The 17,947-nt window shown below is 40.5% G+C and overlaps 2 protein-coding genes across 3 annotated transcripts in view; both read right to left on the reverse strand.

Annotated features, from left to right (window-relative positions):
• Positions 1-519: 519 nt before the first annotated feature.
• Positions 520-7,282, reverse strand: DUT (deoxyuridine triphosphatase). 2 transcript variants are annotated; one of them, XM_041469138.1, is made up of 7 exons: positions 7,165-7,282; positions 6,438-6,600; positions 4,890-4,981; positions 3,757-3,801; positions 2,293-2,367; positions 1,302-1,372; positions 520-866 (listed from the first exon to the last, which is right to left on the reverse strand). In XM_041469138.1, exons 2-7 carry the CDS (start codon positions 6,596-6,598, stop codon positions 810-812), a joined length of 501 nt encoding a protein of 166 aa, XP_041325072.1. In that variant the 5' UTR covers positions 6,599-6,600; positions 7,165-7,282; the 3' UTR covers positions 520-809. The 2 variants fall into 2 exon arrangements, with proteins under 2 accessions (XP_041325072.1, XP_041325071.1); XM_041469137.1 differs by having other exon boundaries at positions 6,994-7,256.
• A 5,668-nt stretch (positions 7,283-12,950) lies between these two features.
• Positions 12,951-17,947, reverse strand: part of SLC12A1 (solute carrier family 12 member 1) — a 46,178-nt gene continuing 41,181 nt past the window's right edge. The window contains exons 25-27 of the mRNA XM_041469017.1: positions 16,308-16,443; positions 14,245-14,312; positions 12,951-13,512 (exon numbers count right to left, since the gene is read on the reverse strand). Coding sequence (XP_041324951.1) covers positions 13,377-13,512; positions 14,245-14,312; positions 16,308-16,443 — 340 coding nt within the window. The 3' untranslated portion in view covers positions 12,951-13,376. The remainder of the gene's footprint in view (positions 13,513-14,244; positions 14,313-16,307; positions 16,444-17,947) is intronic.

Genomic DNA, 17,947 nt, shown 5'->3' on the forward strand with positions numbered 1-17,947 from the left:
GATCAGGTTTAGGACAGATTCAAAAAAAATTCTGTTAACTGGACAAAAGTGAACTTAAAAAATCAAACTCTGCACTGCTTCAATAATTACCAGAATTTTTCTTCCATACAGTAACATATTGATAAATTTGTAACAAATATCCCAAAAGTGTAATTCATAGCTCTTATTTACTACACAGAAGTTATTTCCAGATGAGTTGTGTTATTTAACTCAAACACTGTATTGCTTTTTCTTTTAATAGAGCTGAAAAATTGGCCACTTGAAGATCAGCTAAGGATCAAAGTCAGAACTTTAGCTTTGAACAGAAACACAAGTATTTGGATAGATTGTAGAGGATGCAATATTGAATATCTTTGTCTTATTCTGATTTTGCTATCAGAGTGGGAAGTCCTATCAATACTGTCACTGATGCTGCATGAAATAGGCTCTCAGTATGAAAACCTGAGCCATGTGGAAGACAGCAAAAACTGGCAAGGGAACAATTGGCTGTTGTAGTTTAGGTGAGTAAAATAAAATATATCATTAAGTTATTGTTTCATTTATTATAGTATAATTGCCACATAAACAATGTGTTCTCATTGCTGAGGACCAAACATCTTGAAAGAAAAAATAATACATCAACTAGTAAGTCAAGCCAGTCCTGCACATTTCCTCATTATGCAAACAAATTCACTGGAGGATAGATACAGAGAAGTCTCAATAAAACTTGAAATATTTTTATGTACTCCAAAAATCCTATTTCTAATTCAGATGAAAATTTAGAAATAGTATAGCAAAAAACAAAAATAGTAAGCGTATTCAAGTAATTTTCAGTTCTTTCCAGTAGAGCCAAAGCCACCTTCACCACGTTCTGTATCATCCAGAGCCTGAAAGACATCAATTATGATAACCTGGTTTAGTGCCTTAACTTGCCTTTTGCTTCTCTACAAGAAATATTGTCTATCATTTACTTGTAACAAGACTTATAATTAAGAAACAGAAAAATGTATGCAAGACACTTCAGAATATCTTTTGTACAAGCTTAAACAAATGCTTATGAGACAACCATTTCTAGTATATACTGAACTGTTCTTCAAAAACTGAAAACTTACAAAAAAGAAAAAAAAGTCTATGCAAGTATGTACAAAGAATCAAGACTTTCATTCAGGTAGTACTGCTGCTATGCAGTTTTACCACTGAAAGTAATTTTAGTAAATTTAGTAATTTTAGTAATTAAATTTATAATAAATTTCCTTTTATATACAAGTATCTTATACTAATCATCATTGAAAAAGCAGAAATATTTTCTTTTGTCAACTTACTTCAACTTCTTCTAGCTCTGGATAATAAATGCGTTCACAGATGAGCTGGGCAATTCTATCCCCTTTTTTAACTGCAGAGAAGTTAAAACATTATTAGTTCCTTCAAAAAAGTGAACAATGAATATAGACTTTAGACAATCTCCTTTCAAGAATATCAGAATATACTAAAAGTGAAAACACTTATTTGAAACTTATCTAAATAGACGTTAACAGACCCAGAAAAATACAGGTCAAGATAAACTTTTGTTTGGTGAATGTCAGCAGCTGTACCAGCTCAAGGCCTTTCCATTCATTCCTGCTGCCACACTCTGGCATCTTAAATTCATTATGTACAAGTACTGCAGAGGTGGAGGAACGGCTGTATGGATAATGCAGCTCCTTTTATGAACTAGACACAGGAATCTGGGGGGGAAAAAGGCAAACTGATAAAAGGAAAACCGAGTTTCTCACTAATAACCAACCTGGCTCAAAGAACTTCCATAAGCAGCTTGTGATGTGAAGATGCAGAAGAGGCCACAAAAGCACATCTCTTGCAATTGGGCTCTGAAACTTAAAACTGACTTTTTGCAGAAAGATAGTGTAATGACTGGATAACGCTGTCTTTGTTACTCATGTTTCCCAGGATTCTGGAGAAGGTTTTTCTCAAATAATGCTCAGCTAATTTTGTTTTTCAGAGAAAGGTAGTAACTTAATTAAATTTGCATGTCAGAGCAGCTTGTGAATCTAAAGCTTAGCTAAGTAGAGATATTTTGGTTTGCTTTTGCAGTGGTGTGGTGGTTTGGGGAGCAGTTTTTTTGCTTTCTGTTTAATTTGCTATGAGTAGAATCTTTACATGTTCCCTTGACAGGACATTAAGTATCTATGTTTTTGTTAACTGAGAGAGGAAAGATGTTCCCAGCTAGTTCTACCTCTGCATAAACTTGAAAAACCCCCTTAGTTTCTTGTTCCCAGTCAGATGGCTGAAAATAGGCTTGGCAGGCTTAACACTTACCTTCAAATGACTCCTTGCCAAAGTTGAACAGTACCACACCAACATTTCCCCTGTAATCCTCGTCAATAACACCAGCTGTCATGAGAAATTTTGAGAGATACCCAGTTAGTAAATGTCAGTGTATGAGATAACTAAGATTAGATTAAGGTTTAGATTAATAAATGATTACAGTATCTCATAATGACATCCTTTATACTTCTGATGCACAACTAACAATATATATGCAGATACTGAGATCCAAAAATGCTAATCAGTCTTGCAAAAGGAACTGTAAAACACCATCACATGTCAAGAAATGCTTTACCACTGTACTACTAATTTTACTAGCAAACCTATCTGAAATCAAGACAGCTGACTAAATTCAGGGCCCATTTGTTCTGCTAACTTCAGCTCGTTCTGTGTCAAGCAGAAATCTGTTCTTAACTCTAACATTTCATTTGAGAGCTATAGATTTGCACAGATCCAAATCCTCTACCTCTGGCAAAGTAACAGAATCAGAGCTGTAAGGAAATGACTGTCATACAGCTATATTCTAGCACCAAGACTAAAACTAGCTTACTCTTGTATTTTGTATGACTGTATTAACCACATAGTTCAGAAGATTTGCTACCAGTGCACATTAAAATAATTATGTTCTCCTTCTTTAGAGTTTTTCTCTCAGGTAGAAGAAACGTATTTCCAGTAGAAAACATGAGTTTGGGCCTCCCTGTGGTCCCAAGTATGTATTTTGAAGTCTACTTGCAGAAATAATTTAAATACTAAAATTAAATGCCATTGCAAGACAGTCCCCAGCTTATACAAAGTACTGCCATTGGAGATTACTAACACCAGGGAAACTGCAGTATGAGTGTACATTGAAGTTTTAATGTTGAACCACAAAATGCACATTTAAGAATAAAACCCCATTTTTTAAAGTAGCTCCTTCAGCTTTTGAAAAAATTGTAGTGCATATGATCCATAGTTACCATGCAATCTCTGCACTAGTTCCAGTGTGGAAAAGGTATTTACACAGCCCTCTTATGTAATGTTTTGGGTTAATCCAATGGCATTTCTGAACAGCTTCCTAATTAAGGTGCTAGTAACACTGGGAGTATTCCCTGAGTTTTGAAAATTTAGAAAAACATGTAATTCTCAAATTAACTTGCTTGTTAAAAAAATGGAGAAACCAGCATGTAAGAAGTCATCTTTAATGCCTAAGCCAAAAAGTAACTTCTATGGCAGGCACTGCCTACAGAAGTATGATACAGTTATTTTTTAAAAATAAAAAATCAGTAATCTTTTTTATAATTTAGAAATTGTTAACATAATTATGATGACCTGTCTCTCTCAGGTGTTACCCAGGTACCTCCTTTTGCCAGACTCCCCAAGAAGCCTTCATTTATTTGCACATTACAGTGTGAAACTAAGGCACTTCTGTGATCAAGAAGTCTTACCAAGTCTTAATAAAAAGAACAAAAAGCTTACCTCCAACATCTATGAAGTGCTTTGCAGCTAAACCAGAACGTGGTGCTAGAAAAGAATATTTTTTAAAGTATTACAATTTATTTCTTTAAAAAGACACTATTTATAGGTTATACAGTGTGTTTGCACAGAGTCTTGGGAATGACAATTGTTTCCACAGTCTTTTTAAAATAAACATATAACAGGAATTACTGTTAAGACTTTACAGTAAAATATATATTAACCAGAGTAACAGCTGCAACAGGCTACAATAAAATTGCAATCTTTAAGTAATGGAAATGTGTCTTTATTTGACCTGCAACTGCAGGGTAGTTTTCTCTGAGAAGGCAACTGGAGCAGACAGCCTGTCTAATCTTGGTTTATTCTTGGTGACTACCACTGGTTCAGCATCATCTCAGAAGAGTATTATGTCAATCCATTTAAGTTATGAAGGAAAACAATACCTGGCAAGGAATTTCCTAAGCAGTGTTATACACAGATAAATTATGTGTGGGGATTTGGGTTTTTACTTACCTTAGGCTACTGGGATGTGGAAATAAAAATGGTATGATCTTTAAAATTTTCTTTGGGATAAGAGAAATGCATGTGTTCTTTTACACAAAAGAACGTGACAAACTCTGATCACGTTCTTCCGCTGGAGTGGCTATTGCTTTTTTACTTTAAGAATTTATACATAATTCAGATAAAGAATGCACAAAATAAACAAAATATCTTGTACAGGTTCTCTCAACTATTCTATCACAATATGTCATCAAATTCCACTACACTGGTACTCTGGGGTTAATTTTTAAAAAACCAGGGATGCATTTTCTGTATGTCCATAACCTATTAGTCTTTGTGATTTGAATTCTGAAACTGCATACAAATAATGAACTACTGTGGGGCCTATGAAGTTGCATGTGAAGTACAGGCATGTCTGCTGATCATCCTTTGGCCACCCGACATACACCAAACCTCAAATGTATCTGACAACAGGCAACAGGAAAATACCACAAGATCAAGTAAATCACACAGCCACGTGGCATCCCTTTTTTGTGCTGACTAATTCTGAAAGCTTTAGGAAGAATCTGAATGTGAAGATGCTGTCCAACCTGCTCTAGAATGACTCTGCAGCCTTTTGACAGCTGTGTACTCACCTACTCGGCCATAGCATCCAGAAGGAAGTGCTATTTGAATGTCTGTTTTCACCACAGCCTTTTCCATGGGTGGTATCACACAGTCATAGGCACTACATTAAAGAAAGAAACACTGGTTTATATAGAATATTTTTTAAAGTTTCTTTACTGTAACTTAAGGTACAAAATTACACAGAATTAAACTGCCAGGGAATTTATACAATGAAATTTAACACAAATATTTACAGATTTGCAAATTTTAATGCAGATCCTGAACACAATATGTTGCTATTCTGATGGTGCTAGTTTAAGATTCCAGAAGTGTGATTTGAACAGCATACTCCTGCAATTGCCAGTTTCAAATGTTTTTTTTTTTAATTAATAAGAAAAAAAAATACAAGTTTAAAGTAACCATTAAGTAAATGTGGTTGTGCATTTTTTGTGCAATAGCAGAAACTTTATGAATGATACAGTCTGACTAAACTTTCTACAGCAGATGAACTAGTTGTAATCAAAATTAATAATGTATTAAGTTAACTTTTAGGCAACAATGTTTTTTTTCTGAGCAGTCCGATAGATCATGATTCACATGATTCTCCTGGAAACTCTTAACTACAGAGATTTTAAGAGCTTGCTGAAGCTACCCAACTGGAGGCCTAATGAAAAGCAGTGGTGACAATACTTGTCATGTCTTGACCTTGAGAAAGAACTGTTTTTTAAATGCTGGGAAGCAATGAAAGGTCTTCTATAAAATAGACTTTTTCCAGGTCTACAGTGCAACACTGGAACAAGAACAAAAACAAACCTGGTGAGATGAAAGGGATAAAAAGAAAAAAGGGTAAGGTGTGGTGCAGTAAATCTTCAGCAAAGAAGTCAGAGAGGTGAAGGAAGAAAAAGGCTGGTTATTCTATGTAATACTAAAAGGGGTAAGTTAGAAGTGGCATCAGCAGAGTTCACTTGTTCAAAACTAGTGACTTGATCACAGAAGCACTATGCAAACAACCACAGGTCTAGCTACAGGTATTCCTGACCATAGTGAAAGCCATTGAATAAGGGCCGTTATTAATTCAAACCAAAACCTAAGTCTGTACATGAAGCCACGTGGTTTCCAGCTAGGAGCACTATCAGACTGCTACAGGGCCCTTCGGCATGCAGCAACCCCGGAGCAAAGAGGAAGGCAGAGAAGCACAAGTGCTGGAAAGGAGGGCCCACGTGCGCTACCATTTTTTCCTTTCAAGAGGAAGGCAACCTGGCCAATGTGAGCACCAACAGCAATTCTGGATGCCCTGTCAAGCCTGACTTTCAGTCAATGACTGCATCTGTGCCTGATGAAATCAATGCTGTAACATGGCTGGACCACAAATACCCGAAAATGGTCAAGGATGGAGGAGCAAGGGAGCTACGACTAGATCAGCTCTGGCCTCCTCTCCTGCATGGCCAGCGGGACTCGGCTCGGCAAGAGGCCACGAGGGCTCTCTCAGCCGCCGGAGCCCCGTGCCCAGGGCTCGCCGAGCGGGGCGGCACGAGCGCGGGCTCCGCCGCGGCTGCCGTGCCCGCACCCTCCCTCACCTGTACAGATCGTAGCCCGCAGCGCGCGCGGAGCCCCTGGAGGGGGCGAAGGCGTTCTCGGACAGCTTGGTGAAGCGCAGCCGTGCGGAGGCTTCTCCAGGCCCCGAGCCCTTCTGCCTCTTGCTGGGGGACGGCTGCGGCACGGCCTCGGAGGCGGGCATGGCTGAGGGAGCGGGAGAGACGCCGTGAGGGATGGCCACCCGCACGCCAAAAACCCGCCAAAACGCGGCGCGGCCCATGGGGGCGGGAGCAGGGGGAGAAGCCGGCCCGTCCGCGGCCTCTCCGCGCGCGGCGCAACCCCATTCCCCCCTCGGTGAGAATGGCCTCGCCCAGCTCCTCCCGGGCACCCCGCGCCCGCACTGAGGGTCCCGCCCCGTGTGTCAGGCAGGGCTCGCCCATCACCCCAAACCGCGGCCAGCGCGGCACAGCCGGGCGGCCCCTGAGGGGCACCGAGCGGGCCGCCGGTGCGGCTGGGGAGCGTGTATACCCCAAAGCCCCCGAGGGCTGCGGGCTGGGCAGTGTATGCTGCCCCGCAACTCCCCCACCCCCTCCTTACAGCGCCCGTAGGGGTGCCGGAGCCACCGGAGGCACCGGGCCAACATAGCGCCGCCGCCGTGTGGGAAGCGCGCCATGGACCGCTCGCCAGGCGCTCCCCGCCGCGGTCTGCACGGCTCATGGGGCGCGGGCGGAGTGCCGGCGCCCTTTTCTTCCCCTGTCCGGGCTCTACCTGCCGGCGCAGCCCCTCGGGCAGCAGCCCGGCCCGGGACGCCCCTCGGGACGCGGCGGCGGCGCTGCCGCAGGCTGGCGGGCGGACCCCGCGGGCCGCGCGGCGTTGCCGGGGGACGTGATTGCGGCTGCACGGGCGGGCGGGGCCGGGGCTGGCTCGGGCGGTCGCCGCGCCCTCAGAGGAGCCCCGGGGCCGTCCTGGTTCCCGCGCTGCACAGCCGGCGTGGCCGAGCACAGGGCTGCCCCGCGGCCGGCAAACAGCCACAGGCACGGCGTGCTTGGGGCTGAGAGGGAGCTCTGGAGAGCATCCAGTCTGATCTTGCTGTTAAAGCAGATCTGAGAGCCCGTTGCACACAGTAGAGGCAGAAGGAGACTCCTTCAGAAATGGTCAGGCCGCGTCAGAAGCGTTTGCCTTACGAGAGGAGAACAGTTCTTGACAATGAGGTGGATGGGAAAACCTGTCAATGCTAGGCCTGCCCTGTTCTGTCTCACAGCAGAAGACTTACTTCATTGTCTTTAATACGCTCTGCCATCTTGCCATTCGATTTATGATGTAATTTCCCCCTTATTTTTCCTATATCTCCATCTTTCTATCTACATATCTATCTATATATGGATATATTCCACAGGACATATCTATATCCCTAGGAATAGGGAATTTCCTCAATTCCCCCATGGCTCTGCTGTGGGCTGAAAATCCACATCTATGAATCCATTGGATTCATAGTTTGAAAATTGTCCCTGGTGAGGCTAATAGAGGTATTTGGCTCTGCATAATAGCTACAGACTTTGGGATTCTTTTTGCTGGTCTAGATTTTGTCAAACAACACGTCTTTGTGATTTTTGTTTTAAATGCTTAAGTGTATGTGATGGTCTCCTTGCTGTATTTTCTAAACGCAGCCAGATGGCAGTGAAACCTTTACTACACATTGCAGTTCAGTTGTGAAAGGTATTTTTAAGGATGTCCTAATTTGGGCTTTCTTTTTTTCCTGTTCAGTATTTTCAGTCTAATAGTATGAACTGTTTGAAGGACAATATATATGTAACACAGACTCATGTGAAAAAACTACTGAAAATATTTTATGGCTTCTGATGTAAGCTATCCAAAAATTGAAGTTTATGGGAATTGAAGTTGTATCAAACTAATATCTAATTGTAAATGTTTATTTATACAAGCAGGACTTTATGGAGTTTATGACTGCATCCTGCATTATAGTATAGAAAAGGACCAGTTTTATGAGTGGCCAGACTTGGGGAAGCAGGCTGGGTTCTAAACTCCGCTTGAGGTAGCCTGGAAGTCCATGAATAAAATAGAGGAGGACTCATCCAAAAATACTATTAAAGAGAAAGGACTCAGCTGAGTGACACTTGTTTTTTTCCAGATCTTTACAAGGGGAACCCCCCAGCCTTATGCCTGAAGTCTAAAAGCAAGTTTACCTTGGTTCTGGGAATATGTTGCTTGCTCTGTAGAGTCAGGAAATCTTCCTGCATTCCTGATCGCTGATAACTGCTGCTCTCCACTGGGCATTTCCTCCTGGCTTTGAAAAACAATACTGAGATAAACTGAAATCATCTGCGTTTTTGCCTGGACTGAGAGCATGAGTGGAGGCTGCTTTGTTGTACACAGAAACAAACAGAGCCTCTATTGGGGTAGTAGCCACAAAATTCTCCGCATTGAAGTTTTGGTCTTAAAATGAGGATTTTTATTAGAAGAAAACCCTGGCTTTACAACAGTGACTTCCCACCCCATTCTTACTTAGCACAGCTTTCTCTTCCATAATGATGAAGGTTTGTAATTAAAAAAGGCTGTAATGATGTTGTCTGTTTATAATGAAACTTTATTTTTGATTGCATGTTTGCAGCACAGCATGGGAGTTGTGGAATTTTGCCATTGCTTTTTTACTCTGTTCCTGACAACCTTAGTGTGTTTGATTTTGTTTGAAACTTAATTTCCTCTGATGAAATTCCAGCCAATGGCATGATTGTGGGTTATTGCACTTGTTTGTGGAGAGCTGCAACTCGCTGTATTTGTTTGTTTCCATTTTTCCTTGCAGAGTCAAGGCCAGTGTGAGCTGTTCCCTCAGCAGTGCTGGCCACAGGGTCTCGATGGCCTGCACAGCTGCCAGGGGGCTGTGCCCTGGGTACCGGCATGAACAGATGTTTGAACAGTGGCCTGACCTCTGCTGAAGCACAACACTTGCAAAACCTTGACTTTCCTCATCTGTAACTTGAGTGATGAGTCACTCATGAAGCAAAGAGCTGCAGCACTGAAGGTTTTTGTTCTGCTGCCAAGAGCTGGAGAGGTAAGGAGGGAGGCAGAGCAGGATCTTGGAGTGATCCACACTCACTTCCTTGAAGTCCAATGACACCAAACCACCAGAGGAAGAAGTTTGAGGGAGACCCCTGAAATTCAAGCTGAAAATACTGAGGGTTACTCACACTGTGTTCCCCCAGCTTTGCTGACAGGTCAGGGACCTCTGCCTGAGGGGAGGTGACAAACAGCTAAGGGGAGTTAAATGAGTCAGTAGTAACTAAGACTGCTTGTAGCTGTTTGCCCCATATGTACAACTGCAGTGCAGATTCCTGTTACCTGTTGATGTGTCTGGTTTGTAAACTACTGATCAGGTGCTGAAACTGCTTTTGCTGAAAAGATCTTGAAATCCCACATGGAATTAGAGAAAAAGAGAGAAAAAATGAGAAATGTCTAGGTTTTCTGCGGATTAGTATTGCTCAGTCAGGAAAGCTTTTGGTAGGACTTTTCAAAGATGTAATGAAAATTGCTGAGGTTTAAGACTGATGAAATTTCCTATGCTGGTGGCTGGAGCTTTGTACTTTGTGATGATGAAGATTGAGTGGAAACTCCTTCAAGTGTGAAGTAGGATAACAACATGCTTTTTGCAGTGTAGTTACAGTTGTTAATCCTCACAATGCAGTGCCTTTTTGGTTAGGTAGCTTTTCTACTTGCTCTGTTGGGTAGCTGATTTAAAAATAAAGAAACAATCCCCTCAAAAAGAATCGCTGTTGTGATCTAGTGAAATCAGTATTGGAAGAATACTGTTCTGGACAGCATAATCTGGACTGTGCTTTAGGGGTATGTGATCAAGATGGGCAACATGCCAGTGGCTGTAAAAAGATTTAAGGAAAGTGTAGTCTCTGAACTATGATGAAATGCCTTCTGCGATACCTGTTGGAGCTCCACTAACATTAGGAGGGAAAGGTAAGAGTCACTGATGAGAGGAACAATAGTGGATCATTTTAACAGGCCCTTAGGCACAAGCTTAGCTGTGCAGGATGCCTAGGCTTTTGAACAAAATTCAAAATGTTCTTTGTCCTTGCTTCATAGCAATGGTATTTTCACACTTAAATGTCCCTGGTCACTTTACCCATGCTTGCTTTTGTCATGACTGGCCAAATCCAGCCTAAATTATATAAACTTGTGGAACCGGTAGTGCAATAAGCTAAAAATGTGCTAGACAGTGTTAGAGCTGTCTTTTCTCCTAAAGATTGCAAACATGTAATTAGTGTAGTTACTAACTTGGTGATTAAAATTCAGCAGTTGTTTTATGCATAACATAAAGAGCTGTATAGGCACACAGTTTTGGTGATTGGCAGTGGGGCTGGCCCAGCCTCATCCCCAGTGGCACAGCTGTGAGCAGCAGGTGAGCAGCACTGACAGCAATGAGCCATGGAGTGCCCAGGGGCACTGACCAACCACAAAGGGAGCAGAGGGCACACAGGGGCAGTGCATCAACATGAGCGGGTAAAAGGCTGGGCTAAAGAACAAGAAGGGCTGAGGCTTGAAGCCTTCTGCAGTGGTAAGGTGTTACTCTGTGTGTTGTGGCTGTCTCAACTGCAACAGAACTGTCTTACGGAGTTGGAAATGAGGTAGGTAGACTAACAAAATTTTGTTATCTAAGTTGCAATTTAAGATAGTTCATAATTACTATACTCTTCAAATTGGTCCACAAACATTCAGAAATCATGGTGAGGGAGAGTAGAAGCTGCTAGGAAAATACTGTGTTTCAATTACTTGGGAATTTGTGGAAATAACACCTTCAGGTAGTTTAGTGCTGTTGCATCCTGAGTTTTTTCCATTACACTGTTGTGTGGGTACAACTTCTAATTAGTCACTGTAGTGCAAGCAAGAAATTTTATAGAAATGTCTATGTTAATACTTAGTTTTTGATGACTATTTATTTAGAAAGGTATCTATTGGGATTTATTTTTGCAATGCCCATAGCAATGTGTTTGTGAGAGAGAAGTGTGAGTAGTATTGAAATTGCCATTGCTGGTTCATTTTGTGCTCCTTCTCTTGTTGGACCTGCTTGGGGTCCCCCAGAACGGTTTGGGTCAATGTTCCCTACAGGTTGAGAATTACAGTACTTGGGAATATTTAAGTAACAATCCCCAGTCATATGCATCATTAAAAGGCTTAACAGAGGTGTAGAATTCCTCCAGGTCCTTGTGTAGGTTGTGATAAGAAGCCCACAAAGCCTAAGTGGAGCCTTAAAAAGCTTGGCTTTGGCTGGGTGCCATTCAGGTTGTATCTGTGTGAGGTGGAGAGGATGATGACCATCACAATTCTACAAGGAGCTTCAAGGACCTGGCAGCATGCAGCAAGCTCCAGTATCACTGCTGTGATCTGTGAAGGATGAGAATGATCTCCTTGTTTTGCAGGTGCAGAATGTGAGCTTTGGTTTGCTCAGAGTTGTGCAGGAAGTCTGGTGTATGGAGGAAACTTCTGTGTAATGCAGTTAGATTGTAAAATGAGCCTTCAGCCTGATTGTAAATGTGTGAGAAGTCAAGGAAGAACATTATGAGAAAATATCAATATTTCATATCCTGCCTTTAATAGAGAAAATAAAGCATGGCTTACTGGGCTACATTACCATGTTCTGCCGAATTGCTGCTGTTGAACTCAGAAAAAATATGAATATTAAATATTTGTCATTTTTGGAGATGGAGTGCTAAATCCACTACAAGTTAAATTCTAATAATGCAAGCAAGATGGAAGCTGAGGCCTGCTTTAAAGTACACATTTAGTGAAATTCAGGGTTCCCTGGCTTTCTTGTTGGTTGGTCGGTCTCTTTTAGAGTTGCAGGACTTCTGAAAATAAATAAATGTTCCTTGATGGTTTAATTTAAATAGTGCTAACACATAGGATATAGCTTTATCCATTAAAAAGAGAAGCTGCTTTTCTTGACAGCTGAAATTATAAAGTACCATAACATTGCAGAGTAGAAAATAGAAAAATTGCACAACATAATGAATTGCCTTTATTTTAAGTTAGTGTATAATTAATATTATTTAGAAAGTCAAAAAAGAGAGAAATCTTTTATATAAATCAGAAGTAAGGCATTCAACTCAGCTAATGAGTTTTTGTTTTCTAATTATATAAATCACTGTACGTATTATCCCAATGTATAATGTCAGATTGTATTAACCCTAACATTCATAGCAAAAATTGTCAGAATATTTAGTGTTTTACTAATTTTTTGGTGAAATTTACTTAAAATATTTAATTATTTCAATCACATATTCCATTGCATGTCAGAGCTTGAAAATGCATTATAAAGTCTTGTAATAAAGTCCATATTTTTATATATCTAATTTTTTGTGACTGAATTAGAAGTGTTTGAATTAATTTAAATTAGCACAACATTTTAGGTAAAAGCATCTGCTGTAGGCATAGGTTCTAATTTGGCAATATTACAATCAAAAATCATTGCATGTATTCTATCAGTTCATGAGTTACACCTGATGGATGCCATGCAGGTTTTTGTCTCACATTTAATTTGAATCCTACTGTGTGCTCATTAGCAACTATGGTAGTGCAGTTTGGAAAAATTTAGAGATTTAATCCTTTCTGTTTTATCACAGTTAATTTGTGCTTTCTAGGATAAATAACAAAAACTTTTTCAATACTTTATGAAATCAGAAGAATTTCTTCTTTGTGTGCTCAAAATATTTGCTGTCTCATATGACATATAGGTAGATTTTCCTTCTTTTGCCTGTACTGGAGTGTAACACCAGCAGGGACCATTTACATTTCTTTTTTCTAATTCTTTGCTTTGGGTTTTTGAAAAAAAAAAAAATCTGTTAATTATGAAAATTTTAGATTCGTATTAAATGAGTGTGTCTTTGATGACACATTGCCATTAAAAACATAGCTGTTGGAATCAAGCAAGGCATATTCCAGGCACTGATGTTTTTCTAAGAGTAGAAAGTCAGTACATTTTTGTGGTTGCCTCTGACCATTAAGACTGGAGGAAGGTTCTTGGAGAGAATTTCTAGCCAAGCCATGTACAGGTAATCAGACACTGCTCCTTTTCTTGCCACAGGGAGGCTCCTGTTCAGGCAGAGGGAAAAACAAAATTACCATTTTGAAGGCGGGGGCAACCTAGGCTTCTCATTAAATACTAAGCAGAAAACATCACTGTTCATATACAACTGATATCGTTACTCTACAAGATTGTTTTCATATCATAAGGTGTTAATTTGCAAACCCTTGCTCACCTGATTGTACTGGACATGAACTGCTTGTGATTGTAGCCTTAAACTGGTAAAAAATATTTTTGGGGTCATAAAACTCACACATAGTATGATTTTTATAAAAAGGCAATGCATGCACAGTTTTGCGGTCCTTCGGTCTATTTTCTGATCTGCAGTTACTGTGAGATGGGAGTTTTAAAATATGGGTCAATTTGTGGTAAGCACTATATGACCACCCCTTTTTTTGAGACTGAATTAATAGAACTGGAGAGGTTTATCTGTGCATCACAAGTGCAAGCTAATTTATTGAAGCTGTGTATAAAAAATGTCTGTAAATAAAAATCGCTTCTGGAAAGGGCCTTTTTTGGTAATTTTATTGGTGGCCTCCTTTCCTTTATACAATTTCTTCATCACCAGGAAAGATTCATACTCGGTGCAGTCTCAGAGAAGCATCAGTCCAGATGCAAGTCCTCCAGAAGGTACTTAAAAGATTACTTTTGTGCTCAGTGAATTAACACAAGGGTTTCTGTAGCTCCAGCCCAGAATCCCAATACACATTATTCTTAAAATCAAAAATGTTGCAACTCACAGGACAATGAGGTTGGCTGCTCTCGAGTGCTCTTGTAAGAGTTCATTCAGACGGACTTGGCGGTAACTCTGATTAAAACACAACAGGAAAAAGAAAAATATCAGTTGGGTCAGTGATCCTCACCTCTGGTGTCTTATGGACTTCTACTCTTCCCCTTGCCTGCAAGATTTTCTGCTGTTGTGTTGCCAGCACTGGAAGCCAGGTCTGCTCTGGGGTCCAGAGTCTCAGCCACGGCAAAAGATGAGGCTAAGCCACACTTTTTGATTGGTGTAGCTATATTGGGGCCACTCTAATGGTTCACCCCTCTGTAAGGTTTCCTGGGGATAGGAATTATTTTTGTACTGAACTTACTTTATAATCGAGCTCAAGCCCTCAATATTTTTATGGCTTAATCACAAGTCACAGGGAACAAGAGACCAGGGCAGATTTATGTAAGATAGAAGTATCTTAACTGATTTTGTAAATTATTTTTCCCTGGGGAAAGTAAAAAGCAGATTTTTCTTCATTCAGATCTTAAATTTTTCCTTCTTTACAGAAGGAAAAATTTTTACAGAAATGTCACTGTTCTTGTACATACTATGTAGGTGAGACCCTCATAATGTATCCAGCTGTTACCTCATGAGAATCATCCTATAACATCACCCTTTATCTGTGCTGCTAGGTTTTTATCTGTTGAATTGTAAATGTGTTCTAATGGCCTCTAAAATTCCCAGAACTGCCCTACTTCTGAAGATAAGGGGCATGTCTTTCCATATGTGTGAACTAAACTTTTTGTTGCTGTTCTTGTTTTACAGAGTAATTTGGCGTTTTCATATTGCTGTCTGTCTTCAACTTTTGAGGAATTTTTCTGGTTCCTGAATTACTGACCTAGACAAAACCAAGCTTAATCATATGGGTTTTTTTTCCTATCGTATTCTCACTAGTTCTGCAGGCAAGTGTCTGTGGTTGTGTTCCTGTTATCTTTTATACTGAGGTGTTTTAAGGGCTCTGACTCTCACTTTTGGTTAATTCAAGGTGAGAATAATTCTGAGGTTTTCTGCCCATAGCTGACTGTATAACCTTATGCTGATTATCAGCTCCATGGCAAGGGTAGTACAGTGAGCAGCCAGTCTGCTTCCCAGCTGCTGCAGTCGATAGTGTAGTGTGTTACCTTAAATCATCATTGATTTCTGCTTATGTTAATATGTCAGGCTGTGACTTCTGGCAGTTCTGAGCTCAGAGTCACAATCCTTGCTCTGTTGAGGAAGTTACCAGCACTATAAAGTGGAGATAACTAAACTCCCACTGTACTCAGGTTAATTCCACAGGAACCATAACTAAGATTGCTCGATTAACTCTAGCCATTGAGTTACAGAACTTAAGGAGTCTCTTAAGGGTGAAAGAGTTTGCTTCCTTTTGTCACTGGCCTGATGAAGCCTGTGGTTCATTGGTAAAAAGGTATTTTTCCAAGAAATGTAAAGAGCAGACTGGGCTGTAATTCACCCAGTGGATCAGCTAGCATCAGCCTTGAAGGTCCTCTGAACTGCCAGAGAGCTTCTGCATGGTAGACTGGTTTAGTCTTCACTCTGCCATTGAGGTAAGAATTCATGCTCAGCCTTGCCTTTGGAGAAATTTCTAGCTTAATTGAAGTGTCTGGATTCAGTTCTAAGTTGCCTAAAGTGGTGAATGTTTGGAACTGCACCCTTGAAGAGATTCAAGCTCCAAAACAGAGGAGCCATTTAATAAACCTCAGCAGACCCAATTAGCTCAGGCTCAGTGCAGTAACTGTGTGGCTTCTGGTTCAGAGGTGGTTTTCATCTGGCTGGCTTTGATGTGGGCAGAGCTTCTCATCAGCCTGGAAAATACTGTGTAAACATGCCAAGGTCTGAGAGAGTTCAATAATGCGATCATAACACACCTCTGCAGTGTTTACAATATAAATCCAATCTGTAAATACCAAATACAGGTTTGTACATGTCATGTTTTTAATGCCTTATCTGGTATTTCACTTTTTCTTACTAATAGCTTCAAACATCTGGAGGGTAAGAAAAGGTACATATGTAAAAAAGTTGGTGGGGCTTTACCTTCTCCTTGAATGCTTCCAGCTCCGCATCTGTAATTTTCCATGGAGTCTCTCGCTTTAATTTCTCAGCGGTTGTCATATCTTTGCAGCTTTCATGGAGGCGATATGGTTCAATCATCTCTTCAAAGAATTTCCAGCTGAAACAGGAATTACAAAGGAGGCCTTGCTGCAGGGTATGAACTCACTAACTTATTTCACAGGCACTGTGTATGACAGGCCTCACTGATAATAATTATAGCTGAAAAACATGCAAAATCTTTAACTATTCTTTGCTACATTGTGCCCCAAGTTATATCTGTGCCACTTCTGTACATTTGGGTTATTTGAGAATAATTAAAAGGTTATTTGAGGATAATTAAATACTGCATTTAGCAGAGAATTTTCTGCATTGTCCTGGTTCTAGCAAAAATACTGAAATGAGTTTTACAGTACCTGCAAACTGCAGTATGTTGGTTACTAATATTAACAATGAATATGGGTCTCCTCACTAATGCTGAACATTTTATTATCGTTTCAGCACTAGCACTTGGACCTGTCACCTCACTGATATGGTCTTAATGCAATGGATAAACAGGTGATACAAATTGCCTGTGACAAGGGGCTGAAGGAAACACTAGGGGGTTTTTTGCTATATGTGGACTCAGAATTGTGTTCAGATTTTTTCTCTAAATTTCAAGTTGTTTCTGGAACTTTTGAATGTTTTCATCTGGAGAACCTTATTGTTCTTCAGTACTTCCTTGCTTGCCCATTGTTGAAAATTCAGAGAGACCTCAGGGAGTTTCTTTTGTATGGATGTGAGTGTATTTCTCTGAGCACTTGGTGCTGACAGCCCTTGTGAAGTGACAGACTGGGCACAGGCTGGCCTTGGCTGTATGGCCAGGAAGCCAAGAGATAGGTTAAAGGCTGTGATATGCAGCATTTAGTTTTGCTGTTGCTAAGCTGTCAGTGTTTGTCAACATCCTTACTGTCTGTTTCAGTATGTAAAATAGTGATAATCCTCTTATTATTCATTAAATAGATGGGGTGCCAGCTGGAAGAGAGATACAGTGGTCTGTCTGGCATAGAACTCACTTTTCAGTTCAGATAGTGCTGATGCACCAAATGTGTGTGGCATTTTATGTTAATGCCAGATATTAATTCTTTTTGATAGCTTTTATTTATGTAAAATCACTGCCTTGTACTGGAGGAAAAACAAGATATGTATTGCACAGTTCTTTATATGATTAAAGATTTTACTTGAGAGATCAAGAGGGCACTGAAAGGGGACTTTAGGTATCTAGTTATAAAACCTTTATATTCTTCAGCTGCATTTCTTCAGTTAAAATCTCCAATGGTCCACAGAAAATGTGGTGAATCCCATACTATTTTTGCAAAGTTTGTGTGTGTGTAGAAATGGGACCCAGAATGATGAAGAGCCTAACCTGGGACTGCACTTGAACCCAGGGGAAAGGCTTTGGCTGGAGTAAGAGATGGGATGGAAGAGAGTATGGCAAGGGGGCACATTTTCAGAGTTTTAAGACTAAGAGCAATACTGTGAATTGAATTTAGGATTCAATTATCCCCTGAACAGCTTGCTATGTACTTTTTTTCTACATAAGCAGAACAAATAGATTCTTTCTGTGGAGTTAGGTTTTAGAAAGC

Source organism: Pyrgilauda ruficollis, unplaced genomic scaffold (assembly GCF_017590135.1).
Source record: "Pyrgilauda ruficollis isolate IOZ18807 unplaced genomic scaffold, ASM1759013v1 scaffold23, whole genome shotgun sequence".
NCBI lineage: Eukaryota > Metazoa > Chordata > Aves > Passeriformes > Passeridae > Pyrgilauda > Pyrgilauda ruficollis.

Bases quoted from the DNA above. Each gene is read 5' to 3' on its own strand.
- DUT (XM_041469137.1), bottom strand. From the start codon at position 7,069: ATGGCGCGCTTCCCACACGGCGGCGGCGCTATGTTGGCCCGGTGCCTC. The intron at 6,601-6,993 runs GTAAGGAGGGGG...CCGCTCCCTCAG, and splicing joins CCGGCACCCCTACGGGCGCT to CCATGCCCGCCTCCGAGGCC. The intron at 4,982-6,437 runs GTGAGGGAGGGT...TCTTTAATGTAG, and splicing joins GCGGGCTACGATCTGTACAG to TGCCTATGACTGTGTGATAC.